General features: G+C 36.1%; 1 protein-coding gene across 1 annotated transcript in view; it reads right to left on the reverse strand.

Annotated features, from left to right (window-relative positions):
• The window catches only part of TG (thyroglobulin), a 153,479-nt gene that overhangs the window by 77,137 nt on the left and 54,694 nt on the right, over positions 1-21,648 (reverse strand). Inside the window, exons 29-37 of the mRNA XM_072034290.1 lie at positions 21,506-21,586; positions 19,302-19,439; positions 17,892-18,068; positions 16,778-16,889; positions 16,156-16,235; positions 14,662-14,805; positions 11,489-11,554; positions 2,478-2,612; positions 1,215-1,379 (exon numbers count right to left, since the gene is read on the reverse strand). Of these exons, the coding sequence (XP_071890391.1) occupies positions 1,215-1,379; positions 2,478-2,612; positions 11,489-11,554; positions 14,662-14,805; positions 16,156-16,235; positions 16,778-16,889; positions 17,892-18,068; positions 19,302-19,439; positions 21,506-21,586 (1,098 nt within the window). The remainder of the gene's footprint in view (positions 1-1,214; positions 1,380-2,477; positions 2,613-11,488; positions 11,555-14,661; positions 14,806-16,155; positions 16,236-16,777; positions 16,890-17,891; positions 18,069-19,301; positions 19,440-21,505; positions 21,587-21,648) is intronic.

Raw genomic sequence — 21,648 nt, forward strand, 5'->3', positions numbered from 1 at the left:
GATTTTCAGATTCTTCCCCACTCCCAACTCTAAAAAGCAAGACACTAAAACTCCAAATATTTATTTCAGGTCAGAGAGAAGAAAGGTTATTATTCATTTGGGCTGTCACCAGGACAGATTTGCATTTCAGTCTCCTTAATTTTAATTGCAGAAAATTAAGAAATATTCCTCAGTTTCATCTATTTTGTTTTGTTTTTAATATATGGATATCAACCATTGTCCATATATACAAATATAAAAATAAAGTTTTCGATAATGCCTTTTATTAAAACAAAGCTAAGTGATACCTGGTATTATTCCACTTTCAAAACAATTATTTGATAGGCAGGAACCAAATTTGAAAGCACAGGACTAAAGACAAAGCTGTTTTCATAAATACACCCAAGCTAGCTTTTGCAACTCAGTCTGTGATTTTGTTTCATTTGATAATGATAAATCCCTTTTTCTCTCATTGAGTTTGAACCTAGAAGCTTCTCATTGATTGTCAGTTCTTCACAGAAACCTTGGTGAGCAGAAAGAAAATATTTCTCCTGTGTCCCCTTATTGTTACCTGGTTTCTCATAAAAGAAATAATCAGTGCTATACCAGAAAAAAGCATTAAAAAAAAAAAAAAAAAAAAAAAAAAAAAACAGAACGAACTTTGAGCTCCAAATACGTACATTGCTAAACAACAAAACATTTAGCATTCCACACAACTTCTATTTTTCTCTGAAACTATTTTCAGTCATGTAAAAATGTTAGATGAACTTGATTTTTTGGGGGGTGTTGTTGTTTTTTGTTTTCCTCTAGAAATGGTCTTTAAGACTTTCAATTAACAGTGGGTTTTCAACATTATTTGTGTTATTCACAGCTTTTTGAAAGGAAGAACGTAAAGAAACAGCTACTGCAGATGACAAGGGAGGAGCCTGATTTTCATTAATTATTTTTTTTTGGTTGGATGGCTGGTTTTACCATTCTCCACTTTCCAAAACCTCTTGTATAGACTAAACTATTTTATGCTTCAGTGAGTAACGTTTTTTTTTTTAATAAAATCTATCCAGGGACAATTTTCCAACCTGTTTGGCTATAATTCCACTAAAACAGCAATGGACACCTGTCCAGGAGACTTCCATAATTCTTTATGTTTACTGAGTATTTCCTTACACTCCCATTCACAAGAATTGTGCTCGGGCCACCACCATTGAGTTCCTTCCATAACCTTAACCTGCTCTTACCTTGTCTCCTGTAGATGTACGTAGCTGGCTCTTTGAGTAAAACCTGACAGTTGTGCCCTTGCAGGCCATGTAAACATATCTGTGTGTCAGGGTAAAAAAGGCATCTTATTGCTGAAGGCTTGATTTCCAGTGTAACAACTGTACACGTCTGGTTCTTTGAACATGCTGTGAGGTGAAACATGAAGAGACAGAGCAAATAAAATGTGTTCTCAAAGTGTTTTGTATGACATTTATGAGATGCTTAAAAGAAAGGTTTCACAACAGGTCATGCAACAAGGATATGACTAAATTCTAAACTATAGCAATGGGAGATAAAATGTCCCCATAATTCCCAAATGTTTTCCAAAATAGCCAGAGGTTATATTGGCTTTAAAATTGAGCATTACTGCAAGAGAACTGCTTTCATGTGTTTTAAGAGAAAAAAAAAATCTTCTAATAAAGTACTGAGAATCTCAACTGAATTCTTACTGTCTCCAGGGAGCCCCCAGTGAAGGTTCAGGATCAGAAAAGTGACCCTCTTGCTCAACCTACTTTGTACTTGGTTAATGGAAAAGAAAAAAAAAAAAAGTCACACTGCTCACCCTCATAAGATGAGGACCATTTACTGCAGAATGTGATATTATGAGTATGATCTTCACAGAACTCTCTTCTGTACTACATGGGAACAATAACTTGACTTTTTCTTGTTTCTATCCTTCTGCAGCATTTGAGGATTTGCCATTTATAAACAGCTACAGTGCTTTGCTCTTTAGCCAAACTCCTGATTAAAGAAACTCCCTTTGCTGTTACTGCAGTCCAACTCCTGCTTCATCCCAGCTCTCAGTTAACCTGCCCTCACGCACTATAGCTACAAGTATTATATATACATTATTTAATGGTAGATGGTTCCACCATCTGCCTCACTCATGTCCAGTTACACAACAGTACCCCTTAACCCTTTAAAAAAATAATGGCATCATCCCTTAATTTGCTATTGTATTCTCCCAATTGCCCAATGACTGAAAGAGAGGTCTCTGCGCCCAAGAGGTTTTAAAAATTATCCAACCACTGTATGGCATTTTATGTTTATTGTAACTTTCATTAGATAAACTGTTTAAGTTCCTATCCTAAAATTCAAAACCACTTTGACAGTCTTTAAAATAAATAAAATGAATATACCTATGTTGGTACGGGGTTGAGGGAAAAGAGGAGTAAGGAAGGAAACATTCTTAGTGTTCCATTCTCATGAACCAACATGCCCAGTTATGGTGATTCATTTCTTACCAGATAGACAAAAGTCTTTGGCAGTGGTGAAGTCATTGGATATATCCCTGCTTACTTGCACAACTTCAAAGTTGGAGATAGATGAATCCATGAGAACAGAGGATGCATTTAAGGGTTGCCATATATCCAAATAGTCTGTAAAATGAATTGTAAAAAAAAATAACTAGAAAATTAATAAAAAACAAACAAACAAACAAACAAAAAAGAGGAAAATAATATAGAAGTAAAAGCACTGGGATGTTCTCTAATGAGAGATTTTCACCTTCATTTGCATCAACTGGGAATAAAATAAATATAAAATTAAATGGCTTCTGATTGACTAGATGATCCAGTCACATTTGCAGAAGTCATGTACAGTTAGGTACAAAGGTATTCAGTTACTAAGGAGGTAAACTGGGAGCAGTTCTGTCCAGGTCTTAGGCATGCAATTCCCAGTGATTTAAATAAAAGGTATCTGATCAAAACTTACAGGTATAATTACATTAAAGGGCACAGGTCCTAATGCTGCCACACAAGTGCCTGAGCACGCATAGTACCTAACTCCTCTGAAAACAAGTAGACATCCAGCATGTGACAGGACACTACCAGAACCTCAAGCAGACATCCAGGTCTACATCTAAAACAGGAGATTGTGTCCTAAGGTAATCTTAGTCTTAATCACCTACAATTTAAGTGTCTACATCTTAGTTAATTACACAAGACTCCTTTTATTGTGAGGTGGAACAGCTAGTTTTAGGATACAATATCTCCATCCTGGTTCAGATGTCCATGATGTCTGTAGAGGGAAACTCACTTTAATAGCTGAACAGAGATGTCTGCATTGCCTGTATAAATCTACATTCAAACAGCAAGTCCTGACCTTACAGACTAAGTGAAAATAAGACAAGAGTTTTTGCAAATGTTATAGTTCATATTTTCTTCCTTTACAAACGATCAGCAAAACTCCCAGAAAAGGAAATGCAATTTTCACAGATTTACAGGTGTTTCTTTTTAAAGCCACAAGGATTGTTTTGATCATTTTAGTTGGATTTCCTAGACAGTTAAATTAAATTTTATGAACTGTTCTAATGTCACATAAAAGCTACATAATTAAAAATTCATTCAATTTTACGCAGATATGTTTATACACACGTATTTATATACAGACATGCTTATTCACATATACATATATACATATGAATATATATGAACATACAGATTGACACTAGTATTCTTCAAATTCATCATATTCTGACTCACAATGAATTTCAAAAAAAAAAGCAGAGCACATTTTCTCATACACAAACAGATGAAAATATCTACAAGCTGTCAATTTTGCATACATAAGTTTAAAAAAAAAAAAAAAAAAAAAAAAAAAAGCTCAGAAAAGAATGTCTTTAATTATTTTAGTTCCTCTCATTTCAATGTATTTTAAAAGCCAAAGGGCCCTCTGCTGAGTCCTAAACAGGAGGCTGGCATTACCCTCTGTGTAATTGTAGGATGAGGACAGAGCTTAGTCAGCTACTACCTTGCTATTCTTGGTAAGCAGACCTTGTCCTGTTGCTTCAGTTCATTTACCACACAGATGCAACAGTTACGATGGTTCATTTCATTAAAGATTTCTTTTAGTCCTGTGAAAAACGGGTAACTTGCAAAGTTTCCTTCCTCTCCTTGCAGAGACAGCTGCTACCATGCCACTCAACACCAAATCTGAAGCTGGGGTCTCACAGAAGCAACCCTTGCAACCTCCTACTATCCATGTGATCTTTCTATTCATTTGCACTCTCGCTCCTGGAGGGAGCACTCAATCTCTGACCAGATTCATACTGATGACTTCTAGTATTGCCCCTTTCCAATCCTCTGCCCCACTGAACCCAGATGCAGATAAATGCAGAAAGACTAATGCTTGTTTTGATATAGAGCAGGACTCTGATGCAGAGCCATCCATGGCACCACCGGGGGCAGATATTTGTTGCAAGAAGACATTTTACCCATCGGTTGTTTCCTTCCTCCCTTTCCCCCATCTAGCAGCAGATACAGCAATGCCCACAGGCCACGCACACCCACTTCATTATGTGGACAAAACAGAGCTTTCTACATAGCTGACCTAAACTTGCCTCATCTAGAATTTGCTTTCACAAGGTATACAGCTTCAGCCTGGCACTGCCATACTGAAAATATATAATGCACCTGATGGGCTGGAACACATTTCTGGTTTATATATAGGTTCAGCTCTGCCTTTCCAAACCACATTTTGGCAATTGCTTTGATTGGATAATTGCAGTACTCTGAATCCAGCCAGCCCTGTAACTTTTATTGCAAAATTATAAATGTCCCATAAAGAGAACTTCTCTCTTCCAGATGTTCTTGTTTGGATAGGCAAGGTTTAAGACTGGATTTGCAAAAGGTCTCACACTGGTCTTACTCTCTTCCCACTCAAGTCAGAGGATCACAAGACTGAAATAGATTTCCTGGGGGCACAGAGTCCAGCCTCCCACTGTCACAAGCAATTACATTATAAAATCCCCTTCATAAAGTCAGCAAAACTTCCATCACTGACTGAAGTGAAGGCAAAGAGGGGTCAGTTCTCAGTTTGCTGGAAAATCTGACATTTCATACAAGGAAACAGAGATACAGAAGTGCAATAACAAAAGTTAAATTTAGAAGAAAATTCATAAATGTGAGGAGATACGTAAGTCAGACTAGGTTAACATGAAATTAAGGAGGTACATAAATCAGATTTTTTTGGTCCACTATGCCTGATTTATTTTTGAAGATAAATTCTGATTTTAATTCTGAAGTTCATAAGCCATATTTAATAGCCCAGACTCAAGTAAAAAACGTGCTCACAGACTGAACTCAGTGCTTCATATCCTTAGAAATCAGTAGTTTTTTTTGTTTGCTTTTTTTTTTTTTTTTTTTTCCCTTTCCGATGAAGGCTGTGACCCTGCCTGTTTAGCAACTATCTCTGGAAAACATGCATTGCCAACTCAGAGTGGACCTGCAGACAATGTAATTTTAACATACAGTCACTTCCCATTTTTGTCAGTCCACTGAGATTTGAATAATTCAAAAGGAACCATTTTCTTAAAACTACCGCATAATAACTATAATCACACTTCAGACAAGCATGTTCAGAACTAACAAATGAGTTATTTATGGCCTTTAGCAGTGAGCAATTGTGCTATGCTGATGTGAAATGCAAACTTTCTGCCTCCTTTGATACTGCCAATTATAGCAAAATGGTATAGAACAGTAATGTAATAATATAACTGTACCATATACTTATCTAGGTTTAAAATAACCTTTTAAAAAAGGTTAAAATCCTCTTGGTTACAAACAATTAAAACAAATTTAAGACCAAAGATAATAATTCTACACCAGAGTTCCAATACGTTGTACATAGGCACAGCAGACCAGTTTCTAGGAATGGATGAAAAAGGCTGTCTGTGTTTCAACACCAAAGATCCCTCTGATACATTCTCAATATCGTAGGGAAAACAGAAAAACAAATAATGCTATTAATCGTCATCCATATCCATACTTGTTAGGAAAAAAAAAAAAAAAAGAGAGAGAGAGAGAGATTTCTTAGTCTCACAAGCAAGACACAAGTTTCTGGGAAAGGTAGTCAAGTACAGGGATCTTCACCTTAACTGCAAGCAGCTTTCAGATGTTAACCCAAAGAACAATATTCGTCTTTGAAGCTTTCAGACTGCTCCAGAGTTCTGCTTCTCTAGGCAGCAGTTGGTCACAAATGTACTTGTGGTCTCAAGAAAGCCACAGGGAAAAAAATGAATGGAAATCTGTTGTTCTAACCCCCTCCAAGCTTTCCATTGTCCTCCATCACCTCACTGAGACTGGTATGGATCTTCAGGGAAAGTTCAGTTCAGCTGACTGCATGCTACAGCACCTATACTACTGTGAGCATCCCTGTTGAGACTGGAAATACCTTATGTGCTGAAATATCCTGATGGGAAATTTATTGCCATGTGGGAAAATTCTGTAGCCACTGCTCAGTCCTGCATTGAGGGAATTATGATAATCATTGAGGGATCACAGAAGGAAGAAACAGGAAGGATCTAACAGATCATGACTTCCATATATCTTGGTGGTTTCTCAATAAATTACTTAATTTGGGTGGAGTGGAAACTGAGCCGATATGATCCCTCCACATGTTTCGGTATACATTCTCTGGTCACGTGCAGAGACCAACAGTCATAATCTACTAGCAGTTGCCAGATCAAAGAAAAGTAGCTCTATCCTATTTAAAACTGAAGAATCTGAAGATGCAAAGAGTCATTAAAGTTTAGATAAAATCTGATAATAAAATACAAAAGCAGAAATTATACAACAGTCCCATTTCTCCCTTCTGCATACTCATGAATATTTGCAGGCTCTTCATTTTAAGTACAAGTAATTTTCTAAAAATCCAGGTAAGAAAGTTCATAGACCCTTTACTTCTTTCAGTCTTAGTTATAAAGAAAAAAATTTTCTTCAGCTCAAACACCTCTGCCAAAATTGTTTGAATAACAGTACTATACAACTGTGGGATACCAAGTAATATAAGATTTATCTAGAAAAAAAAAAAATAATTCTTATCTTTCTGTATCTTCAAGTGACTGCAGAAAGTTCCATCTCACATCTAATTATGAGACCTGGCTATTTTCTCAATTACTATAACATTTCTCCATATTCACAGGACTCAGCAGAGTTCTTAAATACTAGCATCAGTAAACCAAGACCGCAACATGACTATCTTAGCATTTTCAGCATGGGCAATCTAAAATAATAGCTGTCCTCCCATCTTTAAAGGTCACAGATCATACCTGAAACTAGCCACAGATGGTTCCATACTTACTGTCATCACAGCACATTAGCTTCTTCAGGGGAAAAAATGTTCCAAATGTAACAAGTAGGACTTTCCCAGTTCGTTCAATATATGTATTTTTCAAGCATTATTTCTCAGCCAACAGAAAATGTGCAGTAATCATAACACAAGAGCCAGAGCATGCTCTGCTCCATATGATACAGAAATCAAATATACAAAACTAATATTTATTATTTAGTTAAATATAACACATTCTGTGAGATATACCACAGATTAATGATGAAGGTGACTTGGAGAATTAATCCTGATGTCAAAAAGGGTATTGAAAGAAGATAAACAGACAAAGAATAAGGAAGCAATAGCAAAAAAATCAGGCAAAAGGCACAAACCAAACCTCAGTGTACACCTTGTCTGCCTCCTGGCAGATAACACTGACTTTTGGGCCATAAACATTTCTTTTAAGGAGTGTTCTCTAGCCTGGCTATTCAAGGGAAAAGATGAACAATTTTGACAGTTTTTTGTTTGTTTGTTTGTTTTAATCTAAGAATGACACTTTAACATCTCCAGGGAAAGGAGATTCCACTAGCTTTCCAGTGATGCTCAAATTTGAAGTGACATCCTTCCATAAGGGTAGAAATGGAGAAACTGATATTCAACAATGTTGCCTCTGGTGGGATATCCAGAATTCCTCGAAATACCTTACAGATACATAAGCCAGCAAACCACCAAAGTAAAGACAGCAAAGGAGCAAATAGTCCTATTAATTTGAGCTAGAAAAGATGAGGCATGTGTGAATGTGAGAGACCTTTTTTTTCCAGGATGAGTGTTAAAACAGCTTTTTTGTACAAGAAGGTCCTAGCCAGTTTTCAGATAGATCTAAAAGACAACTTGATAAAAAAAAGACAGTTTTGATCCAAGATGCAAGTCTGCCCATTTCTGCAGCCTGTTGAGGTCCCTCTGAATGCTAGCACACCCACCTGGCACCTGGTCTGTAATCCATGTTTCCAAGCTTTTTATTACCTAAAAACTCACTGCAAAACTCAAAAAAAAGACACCCTCATTCACTCTGACCAAATGTCCAGGTCATCACTGAAGATGTTAAACAACATGTTATGTGAGATTGCATTGACAGCCTTGCTGAAGTCAAGATCAAGAGTGTCCACTGCTCTCCCTTCATCCACTTAGACACTACGTGATCATAGAAGACCATCTGGTTGGTCAGGCATGATCTACCTCTCATACAACCACACTGACTACTCTTAAGCACTTTCCTATTTTTCACTTATCTGGAAATAATTTCCAGGATCTGTTGCTCTATCATCTTTCCAGGGACTGGGGTGAGGCTAACTGGCCTATAGTTCACTGGGTACTCCTTGCCCTTCTTGAAGACAGGAGTTTGCTCATCTCCTGGCCTCAGAAACCTCTCCCCATCACCAGGATTTTTCAAAGAGAATGGCCTCCCAATTACATCAACTAGCTCCATCAGCACACTTGGATTCATCCCATCAGGCCCCACGGGCTTGTATGTCCAGCTTGTTCCCTAACCTGATCTTACCATGCTAAGGGTAACTCTTCCTTGCTTCAGTCTTTCCCCCTGGTCTCAGATTGGGATTGCTGAAGCTTTGACTTACCAGGAAAGATTGATGTTAAGAAAAAACAAAGTACTTCACCCTTTTCCATATTCCTTGCCTTCAGATCCCATTCAACATCAGACCTTCATTTTTCCTACTCTTTACACTGCCCATAACACTTGTAGAAGTCCTTCTACAAGGCTATTTCCATTGTTCTATGTTCCTTCATGCCATTAACCCTCTATCAAGAAGAAAGATGAATAAAACAAGTGAAGCATGTACTTCCCATGAGACCGAAAATAAGCCTGCTAATTTGGGTATCTTTATAATATGTCAGATGCTGAAAACATGACAGATTTGGAATGGAGTAATGCTCTGTACCCCGACTCCAAATGTGAGGAAGCAAAGTGCTGGAAACTCTGTCCTGAGCACTGCAAGTTGGGTAGCAAGAAAGGGAGGTAGCCAAATGCATTAACTGTCCTTTAAAATATAGGCTTTACCTGGGTTTCAGTAAACTTGGACTCTACATCGAATATAATATTAACTTAGCTATTTCACAGAACCTTCTGGAAAAGTATTCAAGTATCTTTCTGATCTTTTGATGAAAAGTTCTCTCTCTCTATATATATGTGCTTTAATGCACACGCAAAACATGCACACAAGAATGTCATTGGGCAACGATATTTTCTCATGCTCATCATCTGGCTACCACACTCACAGGGACAGTAACAGGGACAACCACCTGCCTCTTCAAGAAAAATCTCTGTTCACTTGGTTGGTTACACAGACTTCTGCAAACCACAGACTTCACAAGTTGCTTTGTATTTGGAAATATGACCTGGAAATGGGTGTGAGAGAAAGAAGGTTTTTACTAAGGGTAAGATGAATACCTAACTTGCTGTGGTTAAGTTCTGGACAGCGTGGAGTGAAAATCAGATGACTGATAAAGGTTAATTTCCTTCAGTGTTGCTTAGTTCATTATTTTCCTACTTAAACACACACACACACACCAATAAATAAATAAATAAATAAATAAATAAATAAATAAATAAATCACAAAATGTGTACTAAACAGAGAGGGAAGAACAAAGCTTTATTAAAATAGGTTTCTGTTTTTCCCCGACTTTGCAAAGGAATAAAATTGTCCTACCTACGTGCTACCCCACTAGCTTTTCCCAGCATTTCTCTCACACACAAAAAGCTTTCTGCCTACTTATAAGAATAGGGGTTTTCCTTTTGCTACATTAAAGAGATCATTAAAAAATCATAAATTCTACTAACAAATACGAATTTTCTGAACACAAGCATAACTGGTAATCATAGATAAGACGATAAAATAGTTAATAATAAATTCTGAACTTGATGTTGAAAATGTTTTGCAAATATTAACCACGTAAGGCCTGTTGCAGCTGGTTTAAGGAAAAGTGGAAAAACAAGAAAATCAGTAAATTAAAAGATTTGTTCATGATAAACAGGTAATCAAGGGCAGAGAGATGGATGAGACTTTGCAATTTCAGTCTAACCCAAAGATTAAATCAAGTTGTATAATGACTAGTCAACCTGCTTCCTTTCTGTTAAACACAGCATTTAGTAGATATGCTGTGTATTTATGGAAAGGATGCATCAGGGAAGCATGTAGCTCTTGACAATTTGCATATGTTTTTAGGGTGCAATAAACACACAGCCCTGAAACACAGTGGTTAAGTTTCATTTATTAAGAGGATCCGCCCACTTTTAAAATAACACATGCAAGTATCATAAGATTTACTGCAAGACTGAAATAACTTTTCTTCCTCATAAAAAAAAACAGTACCATAGCACTTTACAGCATCTCTTAAAAAGTGGGACCCAACACATATCTGAAATACGACATTTCTTGATATCCAGTTCTGAATAAACTTTGAGATAATATTCTCACCCTTGTGGAAAACTGTAAGCAATGGCTGGAATTTATCATTCTTCTACATAAATTCTAAATGAATTTTTCGTGTCATTCTCTTGTTTTTTAAACAAAAAGCTTTAAAGGGGAAAACTAGATTTAGATTTTCTTTGCATCCCTATTGCAATTGTTTGCATTCCTCTGAAAACTCATTGTCACTCCTCACATTCAGGAAAATCTTCAGCACATATTTACAGCAACTTATGACAATTTGTCTAATCTGGCATTCTGCCCTTGCCATCCTGGTAAGCACCAGATGCTTCAGGGAAAGTGCTAGAAACCCCACAGCAGTCAACAATAACGCAATAACCAGCTTTTTAGGAGGTTTCCCTTGACAGAGCATTTCTGCATTGGCCACTGAGCTACAGTGTGAACACTCACATCCATTGAAAGTCACTCGACAACTGCATATATAAATGACAAATTTCTTTGTCAATCCTGCCAAATATTTTAGCTTAGTGACCTTGTGGCAGTAACCTTGAGATATATTAAACCAGCAGTCAGGCTGGAAAAAATTCTTCCCTATAAATGATACATGACTAATAAAAAGAATACATACAGCACCTGAATGAATAAACTCATGGGAAAAACAACCACCACTTCATTATAGTCTGATTTTTTTTAGGAAAACATACAAAGTAGATAATGTTTCCTTGTTTGTTTGTTTTTTGACTTAATACAGGAATTCACTTACCAGTTTCTGGCCTGAAAGGTAAACTAACAGATGGACACAGGTTTGGGACGGCATTCGCCAAGTCAACTAAAAGTAAAAAAAATAAATATATATATATATATATATATACATGAACAAAATTACACTTGAAGATTTAAAATGTAATCAATACCTCAGTATTTCCCATATCATTTCTGAGATCTGAATGTTGCATCTTCTCACCTTAAGCACCAAGAATAAGAATCTGAGCCTATTCTGCAATCTCACCCTTTTTGGTTTGTACATGAAATCAGACATCCCCCAATTTATGTATTTATAAACATTGCTACAAACACTTTGCAAAATGCAGTTATTTATGAATAACTCATTTCAGTAGTTTTGCTTTTTTTTCCATGCCCCACTCTGTATTTGGTTTCTTGAATCGGAAGAGACATGATATTTTCTGTTTCCTGATTAGCAAACTGGAATTTCTCAAAAGGAGAATTAGGAACAAGACACTTTCCAGCAGGAAATTTTTCAAATTAAAATTCAAATAATCATTCACATTTTCCACATATGAAGCTTCTCAGTTGCTAACATTTTCCTTAAACATTTTGCAATCTTAAGTAACAAATAATATCTTGCCCTCATGCAACCATATTATGCAAAACACTTCAACTAATCAAATGAGTTATAAATCCTCTACTATTACCATGCAACAGATGCTGAAGATGAATCTGATTTTTCGCTTCTTCCACTTTGTATTGTCCATGCATGCAACCAATACAAATGTCTAAATGCTCACAATTTTTACCACTCTCATTGACATTAGGATCCTGCATATAGCCCTAATTCTTCACTATCTCTTTAAAATGCTACTGTGCATACACCATTTACTGAACTGCAACCATGACTGTACATACCTAGATACATTGCTCACGAGCAGAGCTTTACACATGTAAACATATTATGAAATGCGGAGACACGAGCACTTTCCTACAAGCAGAAGATGGGGAATAAAACTAAAGACCCCACCTCGTAATAAGTTCCCACTACATACTGTAAATTCCTCCTTCAGATTTCACTCATTCTCCCTTTCAGCCTGAGTCTTCTTGTTCCTCTTCCTGGTTCCCAGACCCCCAACACACCAGCACAACTGATACAAATTTTTGTCTGCAAATATCTTTATTTGCATACACATCTGTGCCTTGGTCTGTGTTATGGTGGAAAAACATCTGAAGCTTCCTCACTACATAAGGAAACATCACCGTTTCTCCTAACGCTCTCCCTTTTGCATATGCCATGGCCTTCTCTTCATCATTCCTCTGTCTGTGAAGCAAGAAGCATCCTTTATTTTTAGATGTTTCTTTATCAGTGAGAGAAAAAAGTATTCCAAGAAGTGCAAGTGTATCTACGTGTCTGCCGACTCATCCTCTTCTCTTTGCCTTTCTACTGCTTTTCACTCTGCTCTCCTAGTTGCGTCTCAGCTCTTCGTGCCCACAGGCTCCTGACACTGTCTACCTAATCTGGGCTATTGTTTCCCTCCTATCATGCTAAACCCTCAGACTGCCCTCCGCAAGCCCACACACCGAGAATTTAACAAATCCTGTGAGCTTTCATGACAGTTCCTCAACTCTGTGCTGCATCTTCTCTTTAGCAAGGGTTGCACCACTAGAGGAAGAAACTGATGTTCTAGTGGGCAGAGTGCCACCGTGGGGCTTCAAATGTTCCAGAGCAAGTTCATATTTCAGACTTCCAGTGAGAATTAGGGTTTTATTTAAGTTACCAACACTGAAAAAATGAAGTGCGTTACAAGGACATCTGATTTAGCTCTAAAGGAGATGTACTGGGCATTATATACCCACACTGTATGCCTTCCCTTTCTACTCAGATATCAAAATCCTTCTCGACTCTACAACAAATCAGGGAATTTAAAAGCAGTAAAAAAAAAAAAAAAAAAAAAAAAAGCTCCTAATTACTGTCATTTGGCTCAAATTGTTTCCCTGATTCTGCCAATATCACAAGACCTGACCTCATGTGGCCTATAAGAAGTAGGAAGTCCAGTGTCGTTCAGTGGACTGTCCAGCCAACCAAAGCTTTCCATGCATTTCTTCTCTGATCTCTACAGAACTCATTCCTCTCAGTGTTTTAGACCAGAGACATTTCAGGATTTATGAAATTTTTCCTCTAAATCATCATATTGATGTTCCAAAATGTCTCCCACAAAAACTAAATAATATTCTCTTATGCCAGATTAGGCCAAATATAGATTCTGAAGAAAAAAATAAATAAATAAATCCAAAAAATAGGATCTGATGTGATACAGACCTTCACTAACTTTTGCAGCCCTCTTCAGAATACCAATTATCTTAATGAATAGTTAAATAGCTGCTCTGAAATGCACATTGCCTCCACCCTATGCTTTGCAAGATGCTACAATGTTTGTTATGAACTATTCTTTCACATCAGAGAAACAATAAGATATTTTGCTTTGTAAACTTCTTTCCTTTTCTTCACCCAGTTCACAAAAGATGTTAATCATTAGAATAGTAACTCTAAAAATCGTAAGTGAAAGCCATTTAGACATTTGCTGTCCATGGAGGTGTTAGCTAGAGAGGACAGGAAAATAAAATTTGCACTTCATCCAAAAATGACCATTCTACAGTGGCATGGTTACTACTATGGGCAGTCTTCAGTTTGTGCTCAGTTCCAACATGGAATGTGATGAATTTTATATAGGTATATATATATTGTTCTACTAGCACAGATGAAATAATGTCTTTTCCTATACTGAGATATGATAAAAGATATTTTCATGATAGCTGTCAGCTTAAAATTCTGTAACAAAACCAAACCTTTGAAGCAACCCATCCACACACATTGTTAAACCATAAGCCAAGCAGAGAGAAACAAAGAATGATTTCTTGACCAGGACTGTGAAACAGAACAGAGTATGTTTGGAATTGGAAGAATTGGCCACAATTCTCCCATTCAACCTGAGAAATTCTATAAAGGTATTCCTATTCCTTATCTTTAATATTTGAGATTAAAATATACTTTTCTTTCCCTCATACATACTTGTCTGCCTTGTCTGTTTTATGTGTTTGCAAATGGGTCTGTCACCTGAAAGCTGAAGCTTCTGTGCATTGAAGCTAATTAAGAGGATCCGACATGCAGATACCAGCTGGCAGGGCCACATGCTCTGCAATACTTACCAGGCTTTTGATACCAGCCAAATGGATGTATTCTGACTTCAGCATCTGGCAAACTACAACCTGAAATTTGCCAAGCACTTCTTGATTCCTCAGCACATGTCTGAATTCCTAGGCTGTTCAGAGTCAGGCACACAATCTTCCCTTCTGCCAAGGAAATAAATAGTTATAGAAATGAGGAGGAAAAATTCCCATGTTAACAATTTGCATGTTAAAAGAAATTCCACTGACTTGGAAATTAAATGGAAATACCTAAAACAGGCAACATTTTACTATTAGTGAAAATCCTGTCCCAAAGTCATAGTCTTTTCTTTTGAGCAAGCAGTCCATTCTGATTAATTCAATCTTGAAAATTAAAAATCTGTATGTATATTGAAACATAGCTCCTACTTAAATCAAAGATCAAAATTATGCCTTTAAAAGAGCTAATACAAATATTTTTCTACCAAAGAATTTTTGGCTTTGAAACACAAAGTTTCATTTAAGATTTATTCTAATTCATGTGAAAATTGCAACTGAAATTCATATTGAGTACAGCACTAGATGTCTGAAATGCTATAGATAATAAATATTAATCAGATTAACAAAAAGGTGTCAATTTAACTATGTTTAATGCTTTACAATCCTTAATTTATTTTTAGAACTATTTAAAGAAACTTAAACTTGTACTCAAGTGGAGAGAAAGAAAAGTGTCTCTAGAATAGATCTTAGATAACCAAAGCCTTTAATGATTCTATAAGTTGTGTTTATGTATGCCTCTGCTGACTATAGAAAGAGCATAGGTCAACAGTACCCTTAACTTAGCCATCTCAGGTAAACAAAATATGCTTGTTTGAGTTTTCGGAGACTCTCAGGTCACACACATTATTAAAGATTTATTCCATCTAATAGAAATGCTAACTTATGTTACCTAGATGTCTTAAGACTTAAGATAGCTTAAATACTAAGGGGTTGAGTACAAGCAAATTGCAACCCTCCCCAACCACTCTTCCTCACATAGAGAAACAAAATTTGGAAGAAGAAAAGTTCAGAAATATAAGAAAACCAAAAGTCTAAGCTCCCCAAAGTGCCCATGGACACTGTGTGCTTAACCTGCATTTAAACTCAGAGATATTTAGGTTTCTTATTGAGCTATCTTAGGCCTTAAAAAGAAATAATAAAACAACAGAAAATTTCACTAAAAGAAGTTGACCAGTATAATTGGAGAGGTGCTGATAAATAAGAAATAGCAGTTTCCTACAGTTTTATCAATTTGAGCATCATGCTTTTGGAACTGCCCCCTCTTAAGGACTCATTTTCCTAGTAATTTCTGCTATGGTGAATGTGTCATTGGGCTGAACTTCTAAGGAACAGTTGAGATCACTAAAAAATATGTTAGAAAGGGTTGGGTAAGATCTGCAAGGGTTTTTAAAGTTGCAGCTCATAGGAAAAGGATGGTAAAGTTTGTAATACTGAAGATTTTAAATATTTATTACAGTAATAATAGTGAATAAATACCTGACAACTGGGAGTCATTAAAAAAGCTGAATCCTGTGCAACAGGGGTCAGCATCACACCAACGCTCACACTCAGAAAAACTGGGAATAGAAAAACATTATTACTTTTTGTATCATTAATAATTTTTCTCTGTCCCAGAGAAGGGGAGATAGGATATTGCATAGGGGAGAAACACCAAGAACCTGTAGAGATGCTCTGCATGATAAGACTGCCTCATGTTTCTTCATACTGCATAGACACTTCCACGGATTTCCATTTTTTAGATGAAATTACATTCAATTAGTATACATCTACCAGACTACATCTAATAATTTACATGAATATTTTGATAACTGCCCTAAAAGTATCAGCATAAATTTATTTTCTTCTAAGAGATTTAACTGGCCAAGCAGCAATTTATGAGAAGTACTAAATCACACAAATATAATTCATAATTACACACCTTATTACTTATACCTCAGTTATAAATTTCCTTTAAATCATATGCCACTTTTTTTTTTGTTAATTATTCTCACATAATGCTGTTTTTGGAACATCTGATCCTGTTCATCTGCATCCCATTGCCTTGGTATTTCAGGCATCATTAAAATGCAGTAAAAGAAAAGAAATAGTCATGTCATACCCATCTGAAACTGCTTTTCTGCTCATGTCAGTCTTATTCCTCACTGAGATCCCCATTACTTTCTGGAATGGTACACGTGTGTAGAAGCTCTTCACAGAACTTTTCAGAGTGACTGGACAAGAAAAGAAAACCAAAATCAGGAAAAAATCACCTTTTCTTTCTAATTTACGTATACTGGTCAAGTAATGACATGGTAAGTATAAACAGTAAACATTGGATAGTTAAGCCTAAAGATGAACAAAATTCCAAGTGAAGTCTCTAAAACTTGAGCAAAGTACTCTGCCAAGGAAAGACTTCTAACTAAGGACTTCAGTTTTGGATCTGTATTGGCATTAATACATTGTTTTGGTACAAAAACTGGATCACAGCTCCAGATGGGAAGAGTCTAAGGTGTATGCTCATGTATTATTTAACCTGTGCTGTACTTTTGGCTCCCCCAAAAGGCACTGTTTAATCACCGAATTCAGTGGATCTCTACTTTTTTTTTTTTTTTTCCAGCAAATGTATAGCTTCCTGAACAGTGATAACAGGTTTATTTGTCTCAGTTTCCTCATGTGAGCTATATAAGAAAACTGCTGAAGTTCCCACACATTCTAAGAGTGGAGGTTAGAATCCTTGTCTATAACACTGGATTTCTTTTTTTTTAATAAAAAATAAAAATATACACTCAACAAGAATACATTTAGATAAATATACTTGCTGTATTGCTTAACTACCATGGAAATTTTGATGGTAGAAAATGGAATTTTTGTCATCCCTATCACTGTCTGGTTTTACCCACATTATAAAAACACCTAATACCTGAGACACAGATTATTTGAGCTACACTTGTCCTCTCTCAACTGGGAATATCCAAGGCAGAGAATTAAACTTGTAGTTAACATCACTGAAGTGAAATCACCAGCACTTTGAAGAAGACACCACTCAAAGAACTGCTAAATGCAGAAATGAAAAGTCACACCAGAACACCCTGGCCTTCACTTGCAACATCATTTCCCAGCACTAATTTATACATTCAGACTCTTTTTTTTATTTCCCCTCAGAGTCAAGAGTCAAAATACCAGCTTGCATTGCCAAGGTTACAGCACACATACATACAAATCCCATAACCTACCTATTTTTTGATACAATGCCTGTGGTTGCCAGGGTAGGATGATACGACAGTTTTCCGGTATTTGATCAATGCTGCCATCACAAATTTGTGCTGCTGGATACAAGGTACACACAAAGTATGTGTCTGCGGCATTCTGAAGATCTGCCATTTGACAAAATTCATCTTCTTGTGCACAACCTAGGAGGCAAAGTCACTAAACTTTAGACACAACAGGGTTTCCTTCCTCTCTCTTCAGTGTACTTAATGCTATCAATCAACAAACAACTAAAAGTGAAAATTTCAATTATTATTCTATTAAAGTGCAAGAGAAATGGGAACAGATTCTGTTTCTAGTTACAATGAAGAGCAAATTTACTTGGAGAGCACAGAAAAGGAGCTATACCACAGCTGATTGGAAAGATATCTTCTTCAGCTGTGACAAGCGTTAGTTCAGTCTATTGGTGTCACTGACACTGTGACTTGAAGATCTGTATTTTTTTTTTCTTTTTAGTAAATTCAACATACAAATTGTATAATCAAGAAAATCTCTGTATCACTTGTTGATCTCTTACTTTAAAGAATAAAAAGGACAATAAAGTTATTTATTTTCTAAAATGTTTTATGAATTGTTTGCAAACAATTCCTGAAATGTTCATACATAACAAAAATAAATATAACTTTTCCAGAATTGACTGTTCAATGCATTTGCTTGCAAAAATTTGCATTGAAATTTGCTCCAAGGTAATAAGGCGCTTTCAGAAAAGAAACAGAGTAGTCAAACCCATTTCTTAATTGCTGTGGCAATGACTTCTGTAAGCATGCGTGTCAATGATTAATTTTAGACAGGCATATCTCTACTGACTTCTTACAGTGATCTTTGTGCACTGTATAGTGCTCTCACTTCTGCCTTCCTGGTAATCAGAGCTCGAAATTCTTCTCCATTTATCATGGCAAAATATATATCATTAACCCCAAAACATCTGTATTTTTCCACTAGTTGGAAAATTATATTTCAAGAATAGAAAAGTATTGCCTATGCTGCCTCATCTTCTACTACTCTTTCCCATAACATATTTATAGAATATTAATAATTATTATAGAATCTATTATAGATTCATAGAACCATAAAGGTTGGAAAAAGACCTTCAAGATCACCTAGTCCAACCATGAATGATGGGTACCCTTTCTGCCACAGTGGATGATAATCATGAGGTGGCCCCAATAGCAAATTCAAACAAGGTGACTTCCACGAACATTTTGTGGTTTTCCCCTGAAAAATATCTAAGTCTAGAGTTTATTATTATAATTATTATATTAGAATTATTATAATTACTATTATTAGAATTATTATAATACCAGTAAGGAGATAATTAGCTGAAATCTTTCTATAGAATACTATCCTACAGAATAACTATCTGCAAGATATCTTACGTGTGAGACACCAAAGCACCGCTTCCTCCGCTGAGTACTTCTGCCTGAAAACCCAGTACTGCTGGTAAGGAATGGAATAGTTTGGGTTGCTTCGTATCTGGCTGTTGTCCATTAGGTAGAAAAGATCCTTTGTAGAATCTGAGATTCAAACAAACAAACAGCTCAAGTCCACAAAAATAAACTGAGTTATGGTCTGGAATAAATTAAATTTATTTACATATAAAATTTTGTCTTTCTTTCAAGTAAAGCAGCTGCAACCATTTTGTAATGACAACATCACCAAAGGTTCCAACCTTTGGTGGAATAGTCCAACCACAATTACTGATGTCTGTGTGGGCAATGCTTCCTTGTCAAACTGCACCGAACAACATAGCATTGCCAGAATAGTTCCACCACCAAAAATAAATAAATAAATAAATAAATAAATAAATAAATAAATAAATAAATAAATAAATAGAAATCACAGCTCCTAGAAATAAGGCGGCTCTACTCTGTCATGCAACACATCCGTCTAACAATGAAGTATGGTTTCTCAGAAGACGTTTATCATATCTTGATCAATCTAGCGTTATTTATCCAAAATGCAGCAGTTTTCTAAGTTTCCTTATATTTCCTTGGGAAGCTATTACACCTCTCAGTTACAAGTTTTCTTAACAAGCTTATTATCTATTTCAGGTATTTAATTGTATTTCTCCTCATTTATGTTCCCACTGACGATATTAAATAACTCCTTTGTCTTCTGCCTGTGATCTTTAAACATGTATACACTGCTCTGCATCTCTTCTGCTCTCTCTGAAACAATCACAGGTAGTTCAGGCTGTTGTAAAATTAATCCTTTTAAATAAGGGTCCTACAACAATATTCAGAGATATGGACACTCTTCACTGATCTCTTGCAGATTTCTTCACAAACACCTTTCTATTTATGAAATGTCATCAGCAGGTCTCATCACCAGGTATTTTCTGGTACTCCAGCATTGTGAGAGTTTCTTGCTGTTTAGCCATAGGTGAAATTGAAACAGCCAGACAAAAACGAATACAGAAAATCAAAGACATATAACTGCAGCTGAAATACTGAAGAATGTACTGACATGCTATAAGTGCACAATCATTTTGCATTTCTATCAGAAAACAGAAAAGAAACATTACCATTTGCTCTAAGCACAATCACCAAGTAATTAAACATTCTGTAGCCATTTTCCTAAATGTATCCATAACTTTTCTGAGAAGGTGATTTATAAGTCTCGTTACCTTTCAAAGTTCAACTTCAACCTTCAGTTTCCCTTAAAACTATTTTTGTCATGACTAAGCTTAAAGCATGGAGAAAGAAGATGCATACCTTGCATAACCTCAAGTTTTAATGATATCATCAGCCACAGAAAGAAAAAGGAGAGCCCTGAGGGCTCTGCTCATGCCTTGGCAGGTAAGTGCAAAAGAATTTCACCTACTGTATTAAGTGCAGTTATTTCTCATGTTGAAGTCTAGACTTTAAAAATACCTCTGATTGTATAGGAATGCCACTAGTTAAACAGACATTTTTGTTTACCTTCCATTCAAATTACAGGTGTATTTTCCATTCAAATTTACCTTCAATTCAAATTACAAAATAATCAATTCACTTTGTGCAATGATTTTACGTGTAATAAGCCATATGCTCAGGCATCCGTCAAGGCTGAAGGCCCAGAGGAATGCTATTAAAGTAATACAAATTATTTTGTACATACAAATCACTTAGTATAACCATGAGCAGACCCTGGAATAACAGAGTCTCTAGCTTTGAAGAAAGACTTGTGATTGCAATTTTGTCCTCACTTCCTCTAAGTGTCACATTTACAGTCATATCACCAACAGCAGTAGATATGCCCATGTACCTAGGCTAAGGATTTGATCCCTGGATTTATGCCTTTTTTTTCCTTGTCCAAATAATATTTCCCATGTCTTTACAGTTAATGAATCTAAGAAGATTTTAATTCTTTCTCATTTCTGGCCTGTGAAAGTAGAAAACCAGAAAGACAGGAGGTCCTTGCAGGAGGCACACTTTTCAAATATCATTCCCCAAAAATGTATCAGATTTTCTACCTAAAAGAAGTACTTTGTACTTAAATACCTACGTCATTACAGTACATATATGAAAATAAATTACATTCTTTGGTTAAATTCTGCACCTCCGTCTGCTATCTTCTCTATCTGTCCTTACTATAATACCTGATAATGTTAGATCATTCTCTGTCTTCAAAGGAGTAGCATCACACACAGAGGTTTTAGGCCGAGTGACCATATCGGAGCCTGAAATGCAACAGGAATTAAAGAACACAATAATTCAGTTCACCTTTCTTCCACAAGACAAG

Source organism: Anas platyrhynchos, chromosome 2, assembly GCF_047663525.1.
Source record: "Anas platyrhynchos isolate ZD024472 breed Pekin duck chromosome 2, IASCAAS_PekinDuck_T2T, whole genome shotgun sequence".
Taxonomy (NCBI): domain Eukaryota; kingdom Metazoa; phylum Chordata; class Aves; order Anseriformes; family Anatidae; genus Anas; species Anas platyrhynchos.